The sequence below is a fragment of the Culicoides brevitarsis genome, chromosome 1 (assembly GCF_036172545.1).
Source record: "Culicoides brevitarsis isolate CSIRO-B50_1 chromosome 1, AGI_CSIRO_Cbre_v1, whole genome shotgun sequence".
NCBI classification, from domain to species: domain Eukaryota; kingdom Metazoa; phylum Arthropoda; class Insecta; order Diptera; family Ceratopogonidae; genus Culicoides; species Culicoides brevitarsis.
The window spans coordinates 44,821,584-44,842,478 of NC_087085.1; the positions used below are offsets into that span (position 1 = coordinate 44,821,584).

The 20,895-nt window shown below is 24.8% G+C and overlaps 3 protein-coding genes across 4 annotated transcripts; 1 reads left to right on the forward strand and 2 right to left on the reverse strand.

Annotated features, from left to right (window-relative positions):
- Positions 1 to 467: 467 nt before the first annotated feature.
- LOC134838481 (fasciculation and elongation protein zeta-2) lies at positions 468 to 10,727 on the forward strand. Of its 2 annotated transcripts, XM_063854020.1 has the most exons (6): positions 468 to 1,145; positions 8,535 to 8,896; positions 9,134 to 9,364; positions 9,420 to 9,509; positions 9,783 to 9,861; positions 10,563 to 10,727. In XM_063854020.1, exons 1-6 carry the CDS (start codon positions 655 to 657, stop codon positions 10,597 to 10,599), a joined length of 1,290 nt encoding a protein of 429 aa, XP_063710090.1. In that variant the 5' UTR covers positions 468 to 654; the 3' UTR covers positions 10,600 to 10,727. The 2 variants fall into 2 exon arrangements, with proteins under 2 accessions (XP_063710090.1, XP_063710091.1); XM_063854021.1 differs by lacking the exon at positions 10,563 to 10,727 and having other exon boundaries at positions 9,783 to 10,467.
- A 4,361-nt stretch (positions 10,728 to 15,088) lies between these two features.
- Positions 15,089 to 20,592, reverse strand: LOC134838303 (clavesin-2-like). Its single transcript, XM_063853803.1, has 2 exons — positions 20,410 to 20,592; positions 15,089 to 16,420 (listed from the first exon to the last, which is right to left on the reverse strand). The coding sequence occupies exon 2, from the start codon at positions 16,285 to 16,287 to the stop codon at positions 15,406 to 15,408; it is 882 nt and encodes a 293-aa protein (XP_063709873.1). The 5' UTR covers positions 16,288 to 16,420; positions 20,410 to 20,592; the 3' UTR covers positions 15,089 to 15,405.
- LOC134838445 (alpha-methylacyl-CoA racemase) lies at positions 17,117 to 18,472 on the reverse strand. The gene is given in 3 exon segments (XM_063853975.1): positions 17,117 to 17,578; positions 17,581 to 17,962; positions 18,026 to 18,472. Coding segments are annotated over 3 exon segments (1,146 nt in total). The 5' UTR covers positions 18,398 to 18,472; the 3' UTR covers positions 17,117 to 17,186.
- Positions 20,593 to 20,895: the final 303 nt, after the last annotated feature.

Sequence of the window (20,895 nt, forward strand, 5' to 3'; positions counted from 1 at the left end):
AAATTAAAAAAAATAAAAAAATTAAATTAAATTAAGAAATTATGTTCTTATTAAAAAAAAATGATTTAATTTAAAATTTAAATTAAAAAAATAATAAAATTTAATTAAAAAAAATAAAAATTAAATTAAAAAAAAAAAAATTTTAATTAAAAAAAAATAAAAATAAAAAAAATTAAAATTAATTAAAAAAAATTAAAAAAAAATAAAAATTAAAAAAAATTAAATAAAAAAATTAAAAATTAAAATTAATTAAAAAAATAAATTAAATTTAAAAAAAAAAAATTAAAAAAAAAAAATAAAAATTAATTAATTAAAAAAAAATTAAAAAAATAAAAATTAAATTAAAAATTTTTTTTAATTAAAATTAAAAAAAAAAAATAGGCTACATCACTGCAGCAATGTCAATTGTCGAATGGGATGTTTTTCGAGCTCCTACAGCACAATTCGTGTCAGTTGTTTACCGAGGGTCGTCGTGAACGGACGCAAATAAACAATCGTAACGCGATATCGGGTGAAAAATCGTCAAAATTAGACTTTTTTGAGTCGACTTTCAAATTGAAGTGCATTTTGTGTCGCTCGCAAGGAAAAAAATTGCATTTCAAGCAAAAATCACGTGAAAAAAAAGCGAAAAAGAGCGAAAATTTTTACAGAGTAATGCGAGACTTGGCCAATAAAATGGCTGAACTCTCATTCGAGGCACCGTTAGCTCGTTTCGAGGAGACTGATGAGTGGGGCGACACAATCAGCTATCAGTCTTCCAACTCTACTGCCGCGCAACAATCATCCCCAAATGCGAATCTGAAAGCCGCCATTTCCGATGCGCTGACTTTGCAACTGAAACAGGAGCAAGATAACAGCAACAATGTCATCCTGAGTCTCGAGGATGCCCTTTCCACGGGTTTTAATGACAATGATTTCGGCGGCATGACGAACGATTCGCCGAATTGCAACTCGAACGCGGCGCTGAAGAATCAACTGAAAGACAATGTCGACAATTTTACCGAAGGATTTACGGGCAGTTTGGAGGATCTCGTGAACACTTTTGACGAAAAATTGACCAAATGTTTCGGAAATTACGAACAAAGTGTCGAGGAATTGGCTCCCGTTCAAGTACGAACGCAAGAGGAAGTCATGAACGATTGCCAGTAAGTATGACGCAAAAAATACGCCCTTTGTGTGAATTTGCGAGCATTGCAATTATCGCCCCATATAAGGTCAAAAAGTGAAGATAATCGGGTCAAGGATGATTAAAAATGAGCAAAAAATGTGAAAAATCTCAAAAATTGTCAATTTAATGATAAAAAAGAGCATAACATTTCTCCGAAAAAAAATCCTTTCTTTTGGAAGGAAATGCAAAAAAAATCGTCCTTTGCGCATGTCACATTTGCATCGCTATTATAATTGAGTAACACGATCAATATACTGTCTCGCACTCGTTTCGACAACCGCCAACGAACGATTTGTTTTTGTTGCCGTCTCTTTCCCGGGGTTCTTTAATCCTCCGAATACGCAAAGTAAATATTATTTAGGCAAAAGCATGACTCACGTACATTTACGGAGCAAAGCATATGGTTGAACGTACTCCGATTACAGGGATCGTCAACCCCTAAAATTTTTCGAAAAATGCATTTTCGATGAATTATTAACATTTTTATCAAATGAAAGGATATTTAGCTAAAAAATGGTAATATTGATTTTTTCGAAATTATTTAAAAATTTTACCTTCAAATTTTTTTAAAGGTCGAAAATTAAATTTAAAAACTTATTAAAAATAAAAATTAAAAAAATAAAAATTAAAAAAATTAAATTAAAAAAATTAAATTAAAAAAAAAAAATAAAAATTAATTTAAAAAAAAAAAAAAAAAAAAAAAAAAAAATTTAAAAAAAAAAAAAAATAAATAAAAATTAAATAAATTTTAAAAAAAAATACCATTTTTTAGCTAAATAAAAAATTTTTTTTGATATAAAAATGTTTAAAAATTATCGAAAATCAATTTTTCGAAAAATCCTCCGAATTGACGATCCCTGTTCAAATTGTTCCAAATTCAAACCTGAATAAAAAAAAAATCAGAGTAATCGATTGAAAGTTCTTCTTTGGAACGTCGCCATATCGTCGTTGAGGGAATTTTCGAATCGATTAACATAATATTTGAACTCCGTGTGACGCAAACCTAAAACTTGATAATGAAAAAATTTTATGACTTTTTTCGTCGTGAATGGGGGAAATTGTTCTACTTTTCGAAGTGACAAGAACAAGATGCAAGAAAAACAAATATTTATAAACATGAGAGCTATAAATATCGTTGACATTTTTTTCTCGTCTTTATTTATTTTATTATCTCTCGAGTGAAGACACGCGTATAATTTGTTGTCATCAACTGTTCCTGGTCATTAATGAAAACTTAAAACTTGGTAGTTAAGAATTTTTAGTTAATTTGTGGGGATTACGTGTTTTTTGTGTGTGTGAAGAAATGAATATGATACGGAATTCTTTTGAAATTGGATCATTTTACGCTCGATTTATGGAATTACTTATTGTTAAGTAGATGAAATCATTTCAGGGACGTCAAAATTTGAATTTTATGAAATTTTTTCATGATGATCTAAGCTAAAATTTAACAGAAGATTCTTAAAAGACCTTAAAAAATATTTAAAAAATATAAAAAAATATTTTTAAAAATATAAAAATAAAAATTTTGAAAAAATTTTAAAAAATATTAAAAATTATTTTAAAAAATATATGAAAAAATTAAAAAAAAATTTAAAAAAATTTAAAAAAAATTTTTTTTGAAAAAATTTTCAAAAAATATACAAATTTTAATTAAATTAAATTAAATCTTAATTAAAAGTTAAGAATCAAACTTTGTGATTCTTTTGTCGTATGTTTAGACTTTCGAGCTTATGTTTTATAATTATAAAAATAATTTTTGAAGTTGACAAAAAATCCTTTTAAAAGAAAATTTTTAAAAATGTTTGACTTAGATCTTAAAAATTTTATCATTATAATTTTTTTTGTCATCTTCAAAAAATAATTTTTTAATATGAAAAAATAAACTCAAAAAGCCTTAAGATACGTCAAAAAAGCCACAAAATGTGATTTTTCACGTTTCGCATACATCTGTGGTTTTTTTACGATGCAGATGTATATATTTTACCCCTGTGACATTACACGCCTGTGTTCAACAAATTGTTACCCCATCAAATCCAATCATTTTTCTGCTGATGAAAGCAATCGATGAAAGACATTTCGCGCAAATGTTCCAGCAGATGTAGTGCAAAGAATGTGTCACACACAAAGTTAACGAGAAAAACACCATAAAAATTCCTCATTTTCTCTATTTCTCTTTGCGCTTCATTTCAATTGAACCAATAACGACGCCTGACCTTGCATAACTATTTTAAACTTGAGTGACTTCTAAAGAAATGAAACAATTCATCTGGCAATCCAAACAAAATTTTCTTTCTTTTCGAAATTCTCATCTACAATAAATATATAGAAATTTAATGTTTATGTTACTCACTTGTGCATGATTCATCTGTTACTTGTGAATTTTCTCACATTTTCAATCATTCTCGGCTCAGATTAACCCAAACATCGCATCGCATGTGTGCATGATGCTGATGATAATTTTAATTAAAAATAACTATTCGTTCAGCGTTCGTTTTTTTTATTTTTTTCCGCTGCTTATAACAACAATAAAGATCATATTGAACTATAAATAGGTTACTAATAAAGAAGACGAAAGACGAAAATCATGGGAATTTTCTCTCGCGAATATAAATTCATCGCCAATTCGTAATTTGTTTAAAAATGCATAAAAAAATTTTAAATAGCTTAACAACTACTTTATTAATTTATTGTTGAAAATGTTGCAATTGCATGATGAGGCGGGTTTTTGTATGAATTTCTTGAATGTAAACATAAAATGTTTTGTCTCTAAACAAAAAAAGATAATTAAATTTGATAGTTTCTGTTTTGAGGGAACTTTATCGCATTTTTATGTTATCTCAACAAGTATACGAAAATTTTTAATTAAAAAAATCTAAATTTTCGGTTATTTTTAGTTTTGATAAAGAAATAATTTTAATTAAACTTAAAAATTTTACAATTTAAGGTTCAATTTTATTAATTTTGGTAAAAAAAATTTAGTTTTTCAAAAAATTTTAATAAAAATCGTAAAAAATTCTAATTTAAGGCGTTGCTTCTTCAAAAAAAAGTCATCGCCTTAAATTTCTTTTAAAAATAAAAAAAATTGTAAGAAATTCTAATTTAAGGCGTTGCTTCTTCAAAAAAGTCATCGCCTAAAATTTTTAAAAATGTTAAATTAAGAAAAATAAAAACTGGAAATAAAATATTCAAGAATTTTATATTTTAATTTAACGCGTTGCTGCTTTAATTAAAATCTTAGCCTTAAGTTTAATTAAAAATTTTAAAAAAAAATTTCACATTTTTGTACTCCTCATATTCTATATAAACAGAACAATGTCGATTATAGCTCAAAATTTTAGTTTATTCAATATTTTTATTAAAAGAAACAAAAATAAATTCAATATGGTATTGAAAAATTAAAAAACTCATCTTTGGGTTATGAGGAGTATTAAATTGTGAAGTAATAAATAATTATTTCACAATTTCGTACTCCTCATAACCCAAATATGAGTTTTTTAACGTTTGAACTTAAATTTTAATATTAAAGCTATTTTTTTTTTTCGTTTTTTTTATCAAAATTTTAAAATAATTTCGAAATAAATTTTGTTTCACAGACGAAATTTTCAGCATAAAATCCAATATTGTCTTTGAAATACGTCAAAAATCTCCTGCTGCTAAGCTAATCAAAGACCCACACTCGCACATGAATGTTGTTTAATATTATTATTGGCAATATCATCCACCTGCCAACTACTTTTTTGTATTTGCTTGGCTTTGAACTGTTCGTTCACATGTTACTAAAATGTACACAAAAATAATATTTTAAACTTTCTCTTCTACAATATTTTTTTTCTCTTTCAATAAAATAAATTTATGTTACATTTATTTATGCGGCGCTGCGTTCATATGGCAGAAAATGCAACAAACCAAGAAATGTCATAATCTTGATAAATTTATAGAAATTTTTAAAATTCCAAAGTTATACAAAAGTGCAAGTTACTCCGCCTCTGCAATAAATCATCGGCATGAAGCAGAAAGTCAAGTGATTTATTTAAAATTTAAAAGGAAATACTTGTAAATTGTTTTGTTGGGCAAATATTTGATCTATTAATAAGTTACGTTCAATTTGCGGTTTACTTGTTTCGTATTTTTATCTATAACATGCAAGCAAGTGTTTTTTTGTATGAAAGAATTTTTTTTACAAGTTAATGTTATTAGAAGTATTAATTTTCCAAGGTTTTGTCCTTGGCAATATTGGAGATATTTTTTTTGGGTCGAAAAAACTTTTTCTGCCCTTTTCGTGCCAACGCGTGGTGACATTTGAACTGCCATAAGCTGATTAGACAAAAAATATGGGAAACCAGACCACACTGAAATGCACTAAAAGTTTATTTATTTATCAATTTTATGAGCTAAAGAAATTTTTTTATCGTTTTTATGATGATGACATAGAAAACATGCAACGAACAAGCCGAGAATGTAATATACTTACTTAACTTTTGATTGTCAATTGAATTTAATTAAATCGTTGTGCGAGGCGAAATGTTTCAAGTTCCTCTATGACGAATGTAGAACATGTTTTTATATGGAAATGTGTCATTTTATGGAAATATTTTGAGAATTTATATGATTTTTGTGTGTCATTGTCAAAAATTCGAAGCATCGAGTTATGAGCGGATCATCCCAAATTGATTGTCAATTAAAATAAAATGAATTAATCAGTGCTTTATTGTTATGATTTTATTGAATTATCCGATAACAATGATCATTGTTACTCAATTTGTTATGCAAAATAGTCAAATTTTGTGGAAAATCATTAATTGAAGCTTGATTGATTTTTGTTAGGTTTAAATTATTTTTTAGAAATTTTTATTTTTATGAAATTTCATAAATAAAATATTTTTTAAAAAAATATATAAAAATTTGTAAAAAAAATAATTGATTTATAATAATTTTATTTAATTTTAATTTCACAAATTAAAAAAAATAAAACAAAAATTAACGAAAAAAAAAAATTTTTATAATTCTATTTTAATTAATTTTAATTTATTTAATTAAAAAAATTAATTTACTTTTAACTTTTAAATTTTTTGAAATTTAATTTTTTTGTCATTAAAAATATTTTTATTTTCATAATTTTATTTAATTAATTTTATTTATTTTAATTTATTTTTTATTTTTAATTATTTATTAAAAAAATATTTAATTTAAATTTTTAATTTTTTTTAACTTTTATTTTTTTTAATTTTAAATTATAAAGTATTTTATATCAAAAAATTGATAATAAAATAAATTAATTTATTAATAAAATTAAAAATAGAAATAAAATGAATAAATTTGAAAAATAAATCAAAAATAAAACAATCAAAAAAACATCAAAATTCAATTAAGACCCAAATATTTAAAAAATTCATATCAGAGAAACTCAAAAATATCCAAAACAATATTTAAAAATTATTTTTGAAAGTTATAGATGTATTTTTAATGAACTGTTTGACAATATTTAAAAGCAATTTCATCATCTAAAAGACAAAAACTCCTCAGGCACAAAAAAATCCATTCATGTTCTCATAAAGTCATAAGTAATTAATGTTTTTGTGAGTGACTTTAGCAAAGTGTTACAACTCGTTTCGACTATAAATTGAGCTCAAAGTGTTTAAATAAGCAATTTTTTTAAAAGTAAAGTTCACTAACCTTATCTCAAACAATTTTGAACGATTTCTCAAAATATTGCTTCAGTCAACTTTGAATTTCTTATCTACAATGAAAAAATGTCCCAGTTTCGTCAAACTAGATTTATTCGTCGTCTCTAAACATATGTCTTACTCACTAATAATCTCAAATTGATATTCATAATCATGTGAACACATGCAACTTATAATTTCTTGTCTCACGTTTGTTATTTTTTTTTCTCAAATCTTCCAGCTGGAAGAGAATTATGTTTGACGATCTTGTTAAATGTTTATTGTGACAAATAATATTAACATTACAAACATCATAAGCTTACATGTTTGACAAATAATCATAAAATAAATGTTAGTTGTAACGCGTCAACAAAAGTTGAATTGAAACGCAACTCCAAATTCGGAGTGCTGCTGCATGATTCTTGTGGTTTCTGTCGGAATATTAAATTATTAATTATTTATTGTCTGTATGCCATTTCAGTCGAAAACATAAAATGGATTATTTCCATAACCGTTAACGAATGATGAATAAATTTAATTGGCAAGGCAGCGCGCAGTGTGAATCATCATTCGAAAATATTCTTTGTATAAAATGAAATTGTAAAAAAAAAGTTTGACACGTAATAAAATTTATCTGAAATCAGCTTATCATATTGAATTTCCGCTCTGTTTTGTGATTACAAAAGCTCGAACTAGTTTTAAAATCGAACATCGAGGTTTAATTTTATTTTTTTGTTTGAAGAGCTGAAAATTAGGTTTTGTTTAAAAAATTTTGTCAGTTTTCATTTTGATGAATAATTGGATCATATTTGATGGTTTTAATAAGAAAATTTGTTCGAAATTGTAAAAAAATTAAAAAACTGAAAAGTTAGCTCTTTTCTTCATATTTTAATTTTTTAGATTTTTGAGCAATTCCTCAGTTAGTTTTGAATTTTTTCTTAACTTTACGAACAACTTTATAAAATTTTTAACTTAGAGTTGTAAAAATTGTCAAAAAATCGAAAAACTGAAAAGTTAGCTCTTCTCTTCATTTTCAAATTTTTAGATTTTAAGTCAGTTTTGAAAAAAAAATTTAAAATTTAATAATTTTTCAAAAAATCAAAAAATTCTAATTGAAAAATTTTCATAAAATCGAAAAACTAACTTTTCAGCTCTTTTTTTTAAAGAATAATTTTCGAGTCAGTTTTCATTTTGAACATGTCAAAAGATAAAATCTCTTCATTTTTTAAATTTTTCCTTTATTTTTAGAAGAGAAAGAACAAATCTAACAAAAATTTTCACTTTTGAGACTCAGAAAACCGAGCTTAAAATTTAAAATCGCCACGCTCCAGTTAAAAGAGCAATAAAAGACCTTGATGTTGATGAAGAGCGCGATTAGACAACAAAAATTGTCAACTTTTGTCTTTATTTCTATCTGCGGCATGTCGGCGTATACTCATGAATAAACTAAAAAGTTGTAAAATTGTGGGTGTCGTTCGTTGTCATAAATTCATAAAAACGTTCGTCGTCGACTTTCAAGGTCGTTTTACTTTGAGAATTGAATTTGCATCCAACTCAACAATAAATATTTATTTATTTAAATACCATGTTTAATTAAAGCTCAAAGTACCCACACTTGTTAAAAAAATCTCGCGAATTGAAGGTGTCATCGCCATTTAACGACTCAATTTCATTCATTCTTCTCTTGTTTCTCTCCGTAGAATGTGGTGGACCATCACGGGCAATTTCGGGAACATTTTACCAATTGATTGGAGCAAATCGTATGCACGACAAATGCACGTCCCGACGTTAAATCTCGGCGAACGCCCGAACGACAAGTCGCCGGAAGACGATATTCAGGATTTGAGTTCGGAGGATGAAGCTGTCGCCAACGACTTGGATATGCATGCGTTGATTTTGAACGGATTGAGCACCGATAACGAGCCATTTAAGACAGCGGAGGAAGTTATGAAGGAAATTGAGGATATTATTGATGAAACTACGGCCTCCGAAGGGGACGTTTTGGAAAATGAGGCAGTTGAAAAGGCGAAAGAGGTTCTTGGATCGCCTTTGTATGAAGATAGTAAGTATTAAAAATTCAAATTTAAATTTAAAAAAAATTATTTAAAAATTATTAAAAATTTTTTTTTTAAATAATTAAAAATATTTTTTTTAAATAATTAAAAATAATTTTTTTAAAATAAATAATTTTTTTAAATAATTAAAAATAATTTTTTTAAATAATTAAAAATATTTTTTTAAATAATTAAAAATAATTTTTTTTTTTAAATAATTAAAAATATTTTTTTTTTCATTTTAGAACTGAGTCAAATGACAATTACTCAACTGAACGAACTTTTCATGGAGATGGAAGTTCTTATTCGTGAACTCTCGGAAACGCTGATCTCAGAATTGACCCTTAAAGATGAACTTGAGTACGAAAAAGAGCTGAAAAATTCGTTTATTTCACTTTTATTGGCTGTTCAAAACCGGAGGCGACAATATCACGTCGAAAAGAAGAAGCACAAGGCACAGAATAAGGCACCAACTGGTACGAAATTTTAATCTAAAACGAAAAATTTGATTTTAACATTAAAAATTTGCAGGTCTTGAACCAAAATATTTAACAACTGTCATTCCATACCACTTGGATAACGGACCTCCGGATAATCAGGCGTTACAAGTGCTCATCAAAAGTAAGAATTTCTATTTTTTCTGTTAAAAAAAAAATAATTATTAAAAAAATTAATTAATTAAAAAAAAATAATTAAATTAAATAAAAAAATAAATTTTAAAAAAAATTATTTTAATTAAAAAAATTAATTTTAATTAATTATTTAAATTAAAAAAAAAATTAATTAAATTAAAAAAAATAAATTTAAATTTAAAAAAAAAAAAAATTTTTATTAATTGAAATTATTTAAATTAAAAAAATAAATTTTAATTATTTTTTTTTTCATTTTTTTTAGTATTGAAGGCTATAAACGAGGATAGCCCAACTGTTCCAACTCTCTTAACGGATTACATTTTGAAAGTGTTATGCCCAACGTAGGTATCTTATAACCTCCTTCAAAAAAAATATTTTTCTTTGCCTGCCTGACACTTTAGCTCTTACTCTCTGTATGTGTATCCAGCACTGTAAATGTTAAAGATAAAAAAAAAACAAAAAAATATAAAAATGTTGTATATTTAAAAAGAGTTTAGAACACATAACGATGCAAAAAGCATTCAAAACGTCTTGTAAAAAAAATATTTATTATTATTTTTATAATTTTAAGTAAAACTGTATGAATGAAAATTGTTATTAATTATTATTTTTGTGAACAGTGATTATAATTAGCGAATATTTATATAGAAAAAAACTGGAAATAAGTGAAAACTTCAAGAGCCTTTAAAAAATATTTATTTTTATACTCAAAAAATTTCATGTAGATCCCAAAATAGAGCAGAATTTTTCACTTTGTGCCAACTGCCATCATCATTATTTCGCTCAAATCATTTTTTGTTGCAATTTATTATATCAAAATCGATATTTTGTGATTTATTTTAAATAAAAAAAAATTAAAAAGCTTTTTTAAGACGCTTATTAAGTTTAATTATTATTATAATTTTACATTAAATGTGTAAGCACCCTATATGTCGTAAGAAAATGCACACAAAAATTCTAAATATTTAAAATTTAATTAAAATTCTCTTTCTTTTTTCTCTTTTGCAACACATTATTGCTCATAAAATTCGAAAAAAATCAGCCAGCAGAAGAAACTCATTAAAAACAGAAAAAAGTAAAAACTTTACAATCAAAAAATCATTCATTGCTAAATTTTGACCATTTTCAAGCAGCTGTCAACAAAAAAAAATTAAAAAAATAATTTTTTTAATAGAAAAATGAACACAACACCGTTTTTAGAGAAAAAAATTAAAAATTATTAATTAAAATTATAAATTATTGTATTTATTATTACACATTGTAATACTAAAGTATCCCAATATTGCTTGCAAAAACATGAGCTTTCTTTAAAATTATAGTCATATTTCGATTTTTTTTAAATGATAAAAGTATAAGATACATTTACGTAAGATTCGATCGAAATCGAACAATTTTGTGAACAAACATGACGAACATATATAATTTTAAGTAAGGTCAGTATATTAATAATTAATAAAAAAATTAATATTATTATATTGATAGTATAAAAATATAAAAAAAAGTGTTCCAACAACAGTAAAAATGATATTAAGAAACAAAAATCATGAATTTATTGTACTGATATTTTGTGGCCATATTTTATTTTTTTAAGTTTAACATTTCTTCCTCTTTATTTTTAAGAATTATTTTTATTTTTAATTAAAAGTTGTATATATTTTATGATTTATATAACATTATAACCTGAAAAAACGAACAAATAAAGCTTTATGATTTAAAAATATTTTTAATTTATTTTTTTTATTTAAAATTTTTATTAAAAATTAAAAAAAAAACAAAAGAAATAATAATCAAAAAAAATTGAAAGGTAATGCTTTTGATGTAGTAAAAAAACACGAATTTGTGAAAAATTAACACGCGAGCCAAACACAACTCAACTTGCAAAAATTTAAAAATTAAGAATGGCTTTCCTCTGAATTTTTAAAAATTTAATGGAATTCAACTCATAAAAAGAAACTTCTCTGCTTCAAACTCAAAAAACTCAATGTAAACAAAATTAGAGCGAATTTTTCGTATATTTTTTTAAGAACAATAATTTTTTTGGTAATGTACTAAAAAAAATTGATAATGATAACTAAACTGCTAAGATTTCTGTGTAAAAACGTTGATGAAATTTCGTATAGGATAACACTCATAATCGAAGTTGATGTGCGTTCTAACGTCATTCTGTTTATTATTATTATTAAATATGATAAAAATTCATAGAAAATTAGCTGATTAGCAAAAAAGAGGAGATAAATAAATAATAAACAAAAATATGCATATAAAATGATAAAATAAGCATTAAAAATAAAGACACCGTAAAATAATATTTTTTTTTATTTCTGAAAAAAAAATTAAAAGGTAAGTTTTTATTAAAAAAAAATAATAAAAATAAATTTTAATGAAAAATAATTTTTTTAATTAATTTTTTTTTTAATATTTTATTTTATTTTTTTTATTTAAATTTTAAATGTTTAAATTTATTGAAAAAAAAAATTCTAATTTAAAAAAAAATAAATAAATAAACCAATTGGATGAAAATTTATCAGAGGGGCTCTAATTTATCATTTTTAATCATTTTATAACTTAAAACTGCTAAAAAATTGAAACTGAAAAAAAATTTTTTCTTTGACACAGTTTTGTTTTAAAAACTAAATCAAGAGCAAAACTGTGTCAAAAACTGTGTCAAAGCAATTTTTGTCAAATTTTGCTCCAAATGGATAAAAATTTGTCAGAGGGCTCTAATTTATCATTTTTAATCATTTTATAACTTAAAACTGCTAAAAAATTGAAACTGAAAAAAAATTTTTTCTTTGACACAGTTTTGTTTTAAAAACTAAATCAAGAGCAAAACTGTGTCAAAAACTGTGTCAAAGCAATTTTTGTCAAATTTTGCTCCAAATGGATAAAAATTTGTCAGAGGGCTCTAATTTATCATTTTTAATCATTTTATAACTTAAAACTGCTAAAAAATTGAAACTGAAAAAAAATTTTTTCTTTGACACAGTTTTGTTTTAAAAACTAAATCAAGAGCAAAACTGTGTCAAAAACTATGTCAAAAACTGTGTCAAAGCAATTTTTGTCAAATTTTGCTCCAAATGGATAAAAATTTGTCAGAGGGCTCTAATTTATCATTTTTAATCATTTTATAACTTAAAACTGCTAAAAAATTGAAACTGAAAAAAAATTTTTTCTTTGACACAGTTTTGTTTTAAAAACTAAATCAAGAGCAAAACTGTGTCAAAAACTGTGTCAAAGCAATTTTTGTCAAATTTTGCTCCAAATGGATAAAAATTTGTCAGAGGGCTCTAATTTATCATTTTTAATCATTTTATAACTTAAAACTGCTAAAAAATTGAAACTGAAAAAAATTTTTTTCTTTGACACAGTTTTGTTTTAAAAACTAAATCAAGAGCAAAACTGTGTCAAAAACTGTGTCAAAGCAATTTTTGTCAAATTTTGCTCCAAATGGATAAAAATTTGTCAGAGGGCTCTAATTTATCATTTTTAATCATTTTATAACTTAAAACTGCTAAAAAATTGAAACTGAAAAAAAAATTTTTTTCTTTGACACAGTTTTGTTTTAAAAACTAAATCAAGAGCAAAACTGTGTCAAAAACTGTGTCAAAGCAATTTTTGTCAAATTTTGCTCCAAATGGATAAAAATTTGTCAGAGGGCTCTAATTTATCATTTTTAATCATTTTATAACTTAAAACTGCTAAAAAATTGAAACTGAAAAAAAAATTTTTTCTTTGACACAGTTTTGTTTTAAAAACTAAATCAAGAGCAAAACTGTGTCAAAAACTGTGTCAAAGCAATTTTTGTCAAATTTTGCTCCAAATGGATAAAAATTTGTCAGAGGGCTCTAATTTATCATTTTTAATCATTTTATAACTTAAAACTGCTAAAAAATTGAAACTGAAAAAAAAAATTTTTTTTGACACAGTTTTGTTTTAAAAACTAAATCAAGAGCAAAACTGTGTCAAAAACTGTGTCAAAGCAATTTTTGTCAAATTTTGCTCCAAATGGATAAAAATTTGTCAGAGGGCTCTAATTTATCATTTTTAATCATTTTATAACTTAAAACTGCTAAAAAATTGAAACTGAAAAAAAAAAAAATTTCTTTGACACAGTTTTGTTTTAAAAACTAAATCAAGAGCAAAACTGTGTCAAAAACTGTGTCAAAGCAATTTTTGTCAAATTTTGCTCCAAATGGATAAAAATTTGTCAGAGGGCTCTAATTTATCATTTTTAATCATTTTATAACTTAAAACTGCTAAAAAATTGAAACTGAAAAAAAAAAAATTTTCTTTGACACAGTTTTGTTTTAAAAACTAAATCAAGAGCAAAACTGTGTCAAAAACTGTGTCAAAGCAATTTTTGTCAAATTTTGCTCCAAATGGATAAAAATTTGTCAGAGGGCTCTAATTTATCATTTTTAATCATTTTATAACTTAAAACTGCTAAAAAATTGAAACTGAAAAAAAAAAAATTTTCTTTGACACAGTTTTGTTTTAAAAACTAAATCAAGAGCAAAACTGTGTCAAAAACTGTGTCAAAGCAATTTTTGTCAAATTTTGCTCCAAATGGATAAAAATTTGTCAGAGGGCTCTAATTTATCATTTTTAATCATTTTATAACTTAAAACTGCTAAAAAATTGAAACTGAAAAAAAAATTTTTCTTTGACACAGTTTTGTTTTAAAAACTAAATCAAGAGCAAAACTGTGTCAAAAACTGTGTCAAAGCAATTTTTGTCAAATTTTGCTCCAAATGGATAAAAATTTGTCAGAGGGCTCTAATTTATCATTTTTAATCATTTTATAACTTAAAACTGCCAAAAAAATTGAAACTGAAAAAAAATCATTTGACATAAAAATAAAAAAAATATTAAACTAAAATAAATATCAAAAATAAAATAAACTTTTAACGTTTCATAAATTTGGAATTTTAATGCTAAATAAAAAAAAAAAGTTTTTTTTATTTTTTTTTTTATTAATATTTGGTAAATTTAAGTATTTTTAAATTAATTATTTTTTTAATATTTTATTTGTATTTTTTTTTTTAATTTAAATTTTAAATATTTAAATTTCTTAAAATAAAAAAAATAATTAAATTAATTGGTTTCAATAAAAAAAATAATAATAGTTTACAAGTAATATTAATTTTTTTAAAATTAATTTAAATAATAAAAAAAATATTTCTTTTTTATTTTTTTTTCGAACTTTATTTTTTTAAACTAAAAACTTTAATTAAAAATAATTAACAAAAATAAAAAATTTTAACTTTATTATTTTTTTTATTAATTAAAAAATAAAAAATTAAATTAATTAATTATTTTAAAATTTATTTATTTTAAATTTACCTTTGACTTAAGCATTGGAAAAAAACAAATAATTTTTTTTAAAAACTTTGCAAAAAGCGTTTATTTATTTAAATTATTTTTGGTGTTACATTACATATTGTATATAATTGATCATTATATAATATATATTATTATATTTAATAAATATAACATCATTCAAAAATACATTCCTAACTCTCAATAAATCTTTAAACCTCGAAGCTAAAAATTTAAAAAATAAGCGGAATGTTTTTTTTAAATGCAATAAAAATATATTTTTAATATTTATCTTAATTTAAATTTTTTTAAGCTCGAATCAATCAAAAATTGGACGGTTTCTTAATTCTAATAGAGAAAACAGAAATAAATAGAGAGAAATAGGTTGAGATTCAACAGACATAAAATTCTTCACACTTTTTAAAAAAATAGTTTTTGACAAAAGTCGTGCTAAATTCTTATAAAAAAATAATTTGCGTAGAAAAGCGTTTTTTTTATCTTAACTTATTTTATCAAGTACGTTAGTGTTCCGTGTTTTTTTGGATTTTTTTTCAATAATTTGCCCCTCAGTTCAGTCCTTCTTCATTTCGATACGATTCCATCAACGTATTGTACCAATTTTCGTTATTCAATGCGGGTAGCTCGCCTCCTAATTCCGTCGGTAAAATGTCTTTTGTTACATTTTCGTGCAAAGTTGACAAGTTTGAGGTTCCGTGCATGCGAATTTTCTTGCGACTTTTCTCCTTTAACGTTGTTTTGATCAAAATTAGCGCCGCTTCGACATACCACGATTGCCCGACGAAATGAACGCCCTTGAAACGCACCGGATAACATTCCTCCAAACCTTCGATCATCAATTTCAGGACTTTGGGATTCAGTTGCATCGATTGTTTGAACGTGAATCCGGTCCAATCGACAATTACGACGACACCGTTGCACTGCGTTTGTTTGTCCATCAGCAGCTTATCGAGTGTCAGCAACGTTGCCTTGTAAATCGAGAGTAACGAGTAGTTGGCGGGATTCCAATTGGCAGCAAAATACACCAAAACTTTACGTCCTCGACGATCTTTTTCATCCAACACGCCGGGAAATCCGTCTTTCAAGCACGCTTGAACACTTTCCGTTTGAATGCTGCAATCATTGAAGACTTCGGGATTCGATTGGCGATATTTGTAATAGTTAAGAAGTAATTTGAACGCTTCGTCAACATTCAATTTTTTGGCAAAAAGGAACCGGAAGAGGAATTCGTCGTCTTGCATGCACGATTTGTCCTTGAAAACGAAGTCAATACTGCTGCCAATGCGATCTTTGAGATCCATGAGGGCTTTGCTGCGATCGCGGGGCTCGTTTAAGTTGTAACATGGCGCTTTGAGGAGGGAAGTTTTCGAAATGGTCGTTGAGCAATAGGCTCGGCGTGTTGCCATGTCGTAATCAATGTATTCCGACATTGTTTAAAGTTAGTTTTTTGTTGTTTCTAATACTGGGATTCTACGTTAAAAATGTAACTGGAGCGTTTTTGTGCTTTTTTGTTGTTGTTTTTGGTCAAAATGAGGCTGTCATGACGTTACGAAGATGAAAAATCTAAAAAGAAAATAAAAGAAGGTAAGAAATTAATTAATTTTATTAAAAAAAAAATTTTTGAAAAAAATTGACTTTATAAAATTAATTAATTAAATTAATATAATTTTTAATTTAATTTAATTTTTTTTTTATTAATTTTTATTTATTTATTTTTTTTTTTATTTTTTAATTAATTTTATTTTGTTATTTAAAAAAAAATTTTTTGAAATTTTTTTTTTATAAATTTCCATAAATATTTAAAAACAAATTTAAATTTTTTTTCATGATTAAAAAACAAAAAATTTTTTTTATTAGAAATTAAATTTTTTTTAGAAACTAAACTTTAAAATTTTTTTTTGTATTCATAAAATTTTTTCCTATTAATCCAAACCAAATTTTTTAGGATTTTTTTGAAAGAAATTTTTAAAAATTCAAATTTTTTGAAAGAAATTTTTTTTTGAAAGAAATTTTTAAAAATTATTTTTTTTTACAAATTTGAGAAATTCAACTGAACAAATTTATTATTTTTTATTATCAAGAGAAAATTCTTGAATTAATTTTTTTCAGAAAAAATAAATTTCGAAATTTATAAAATTTTTATTTTTTTTAACTTTAACCTTTCTTTAACCTTAAAATTATTTTTTCTGACACAAAATTTGAAAAAAAAATAAATTTTGAGTCAAAATTCAAACAATTAAAGAAACTCAAAATTAACCTTAAAAAATTTTTTATTAAAAAATATTTTTTTCCTCAACACCTAATTTTTTTTTTTCTTAAAAACTATGAATTAAAGTTTACTTCCAGCTTCTAATCTAACGACATCATTCTTCAACAACTCATTAACATCATTTTTCTCAATTCCAACTTCTTTCAAAATTTCAAGAGTTTGAGCAACGAGACAATTTTTAACATTTTCACGATTTTTGGCTAAAACTCCCGGCGTTCTGCTAAGTTTTGGCGCCGGATTCACAATAACTGTCGAATTTTCTTCTCCGACGAAGGCATTTCTTGCTTTATTATGAGGATGACTTCTTGCTTCTTCGGGACTTAACACGGGAAAGACACAGGCATCGATTTTATCGAAGATTTCTGTCCATTCACTTTGAGTTTTTTCGAGAAATTTTTTCGTAAAGATCTTTCGAAGTGCCTCGTTGTCCGAATATTGATCCAAATTTTCCGTAATTTCAAAAATTTTATTAATTCTTCGTAAAATTGCGGTTCAATTGCGCCAACTGACATGAATTTTCCGTCTTTGGTTTCGTATGTGTCGTAAAAATGGTAGCCTGAGTCTAAAATGTTCTCGCCTCGTGTTTCGGAGCTGCACATTTTCATGGGAAGCTCTGAAGCTTTCATTAACCAACTTCCGATGTATGCGGTGCCATCTACCATTGCAGCGTCGATTATTTGACCTTTTCCGGATTTTTCACGTTCAAATAGAGCCATTAAGATGCCAAAAGCGCACATTAGAGATCCGCCTGCCATGTCAGCCATGAAATTAACGGGAGCGATCGGATTTTCTGTCTTTCTTCCCAACATTGAAAGGAGACCTGATAACGCTACGTACTAAAATTTAAAGAAAATTTCGTTAAAATTTCATTTTTTTCCTTAAAAAATTGAATTTCTTACATTAATATCGTGTCCCGCTCGTTGCGCCAAACTCCCATGTTGCCCAAATCCCGTCAATCTCGCGTAAATTAACCTTTCATTCCTGTTCAAAAGCACTTTTGGTCCCAATCCGAGACGTTCCATGACTCCCGGGCGAAACGGTTCAATCACAACATCCGAAGCCACACAAATTTTCTGTGCAATTTCCTGCGCCTTCTTTTGCTTCAAATTCAATGCGATCGTTCGCTTGCCTTCTTTGAAAATATCAATTTGATTCACGGGCGATTTGTCAATTCTGGTCACGAGAGCTCCAAAATCCGCTAAAATCTTTCCGCAAAATGGCCCGGGCGCCAAACCAACAAATTCAACAACTTTTATTCCCTTTAGCGGCATTTTAATGCGTTAATTTTTCGCAAAAAATTGAATTGAGTCCATTAAGACCAAAGTACAAAGTGTTTCTATTTATTTATTTACATCTAGTTGCAAATGAAAATTTACGATGAATGAAAATGAACGAGTTTTAGGGTACGCAAAAACCGTAACTTTTGAAATTTGTTGCGGTATGTACCGAAAATAATTTTTTACGATTTTTTTTATTTATTTCATTCGAATTTGCATTTTAAATAAATTTTAAAATTATTATTCAAAAAATTCTAAAATTTATTTTTTTTCAACATTTTTAATTTTTACTCATTTTTTTTTAAATTAGGGTTAAGTCTTTATTTAAAATATTTTTCATAGGGCACAAAATTCAAATAAGTGTACCAATAAGAGAATATGTATTCAAAAATTTGGAAATTTATTAAGAAAATTTAAAATGATGAGTTTTTTGAATTTTTTAAAATTTTTAACTTTTTGAAGTTTTCTTCTTTAATTAATTTTTAGAAATTTGAAACTTTTTTCCATTTTTATAGTTAAAATAATTTTTTAATTTTTAAAAATAATTTAAAATTCAGAATTGCCCTAAATAGAATTTTTTTTTGTTTTTTATTGTCAAAAAAATTTTAAATAAATTTTTAAATTAAATTTATATTAAAAAAAATTAATTATTTTTATAATTTTTTTAAAATTAAATTTTAATAATTTTTGAATACCTCGATTTTTTATTTAATCAATTTTTATAATTTTTAAGTTTTTTACGGTCTGTACCGAAAAGAATTTTTTTTATCAATTATAATTTCTAATTTTTTTTACGATTTTTTTAAATTATTTCATTTGAATTTTTATTTTAAATTTCAAAAATCTTAAATTTGTTTCTTTTTTTAATTTTTTAATATTTTTTTTACTATTCATTTTTAATTAATTCTTTAATTTTAATTGTTTTAAATGTTTTTAACAACTTTTTTTTTTAATTTAAATAATTTAAATTTAATTAAAAAATTATTTTTTTATTTTTTAAGTATTAAAAATTTCCCAAATATTTTTTTTTATTAAATTTTAAACATTTTTTAATTTTTTTTTTATTTTTTTTTATTATTTTATTTTTGTGCAAAATTATCAAAAAATTTCTTATAAAAAAAAAGGAAAAAAAATGTTTTTAATTTAAATTAAAAAAAAAAACAAAATCAATATAATAAAATTATTTAAAAAATTATTTTTTTAAAAAATTTTTTAAAATTAATTTTCTAAAAATATTTAGAATGAAAAAATATTTTAAATAAATTTCCGGTTTCGTACCCTAAAAACATCACGCATTTGTATTGGTTAACCGACACACTCTCGTCTCTTGGCAAATCAAAAAGTATCAACAAACGACTTAGTTTTACAAAAATTACATGTTTTTGTTCTCAACTATGACTTGCCTCAATTATTCGGTGACATAATCCATTCCAAACTGACCTTGTTCTTGCTTCACTTTTTTCTCGCGTTAATTAGCGAGTTTCATATTAAATTACTTTGTTTTGCGAAAAAATTAAAAATTCCTTTTAATACACTTTTCAGAATCAGAAAGTTAAACAATTTTTAAAAATATTAAAAAAAAATATTTTGTATTATTATTCAAGACTGCTCAAGAAGTTCAGAATAAAAAACCGGATGTTCACGTATTTCATTAATGAAGCGGATTTCTTTTTTATTCATATTAATATATAATTTTAATGCAAGTTTAATGTTATGTTACCAATCAATATATCAATATGAAAGAAGAAGTTTTTAAAACAAAACGAACGAAAACGATCCTTAAAAGGGTGTTCAATACCGGTTATAATTACACCTTGTAATAATAAATAGCACTTCAGACACATTTCTTACAAAGTTCTTGATATAAGATTTTTTGTGTGTGCTTTCATTCGATACATTTTTTGCTGCTGTTCAAGAGATTGACCATGAATTTTATGGTTTATGAATACGAACAAATACTTTTTTTGTAATTTATCTCGTGTGTTCTCTGTTAGAAAGAAACTCACCTTAAACTTATATGTAATTATTCTGTATGATATATATTTTTAACCACAATATCAATATTAATTGACGGAAACTAATTATTTATTAATTTTCAATTTTTTTTATCTTCCGTGATTCACTGTTACATATTTTCTTACACTACGATAAAAAGTTCTAATTGCAATATGTGTGTTGTATAAATTATTATTATGTATATTTATGGATAAAATGATAAAATGAGATTCTTTAAACAGAAAATTATTATCTAGAACCGAACTGTACGACTATTCTGTATGGTTTGCTCGGCGATGGCTCATTGTTGACAAAATATTGAAATGAACTCGGAAATGAACTCGGGAATGAACAAGTCCAGCGCACATTTAGAAATTTGTGCCGCCTGTGTCTCGGGGCTGTCACAAATTTGCAATTGTGAAATGGGCTGTTATGAATGAATGAAATTGTGAATGGGGTAATGTATAACATTACATGTTCATGTATGTTATATGTTT

Bases quoted from the DNA above. Each gene is read 5' to 3' on its own strand.
- LOC134838481 (XM_063854020.1), top strand. From the start codon at position 655: ATGCGAGACTTGGCCAATAAAATGGCTGAACTCTCATTCGAGGCACCG. The intron at 9,510-9,782 runs GTAAGAATTTCT...CATTTTTTTTAG, and splicing joins GTTACAAGTGCTCATCAAAA to TATTGAAGGCTATAAACGAG. The intron at 9,862-10,562 runs GTAGGTATCTTA...GAAAAAAATCAG, and splicing joins TTGAAAGTGTTATGCCCAAC to CCAGCAGAAGAAACTCATTA.
- LOC134838303 (XM_063853803.1), bottom strand. From the start codon at position 16,287: ATGTCGGAATACATTGATTACGACATGGCAACACGCCGAGCCTATTGC.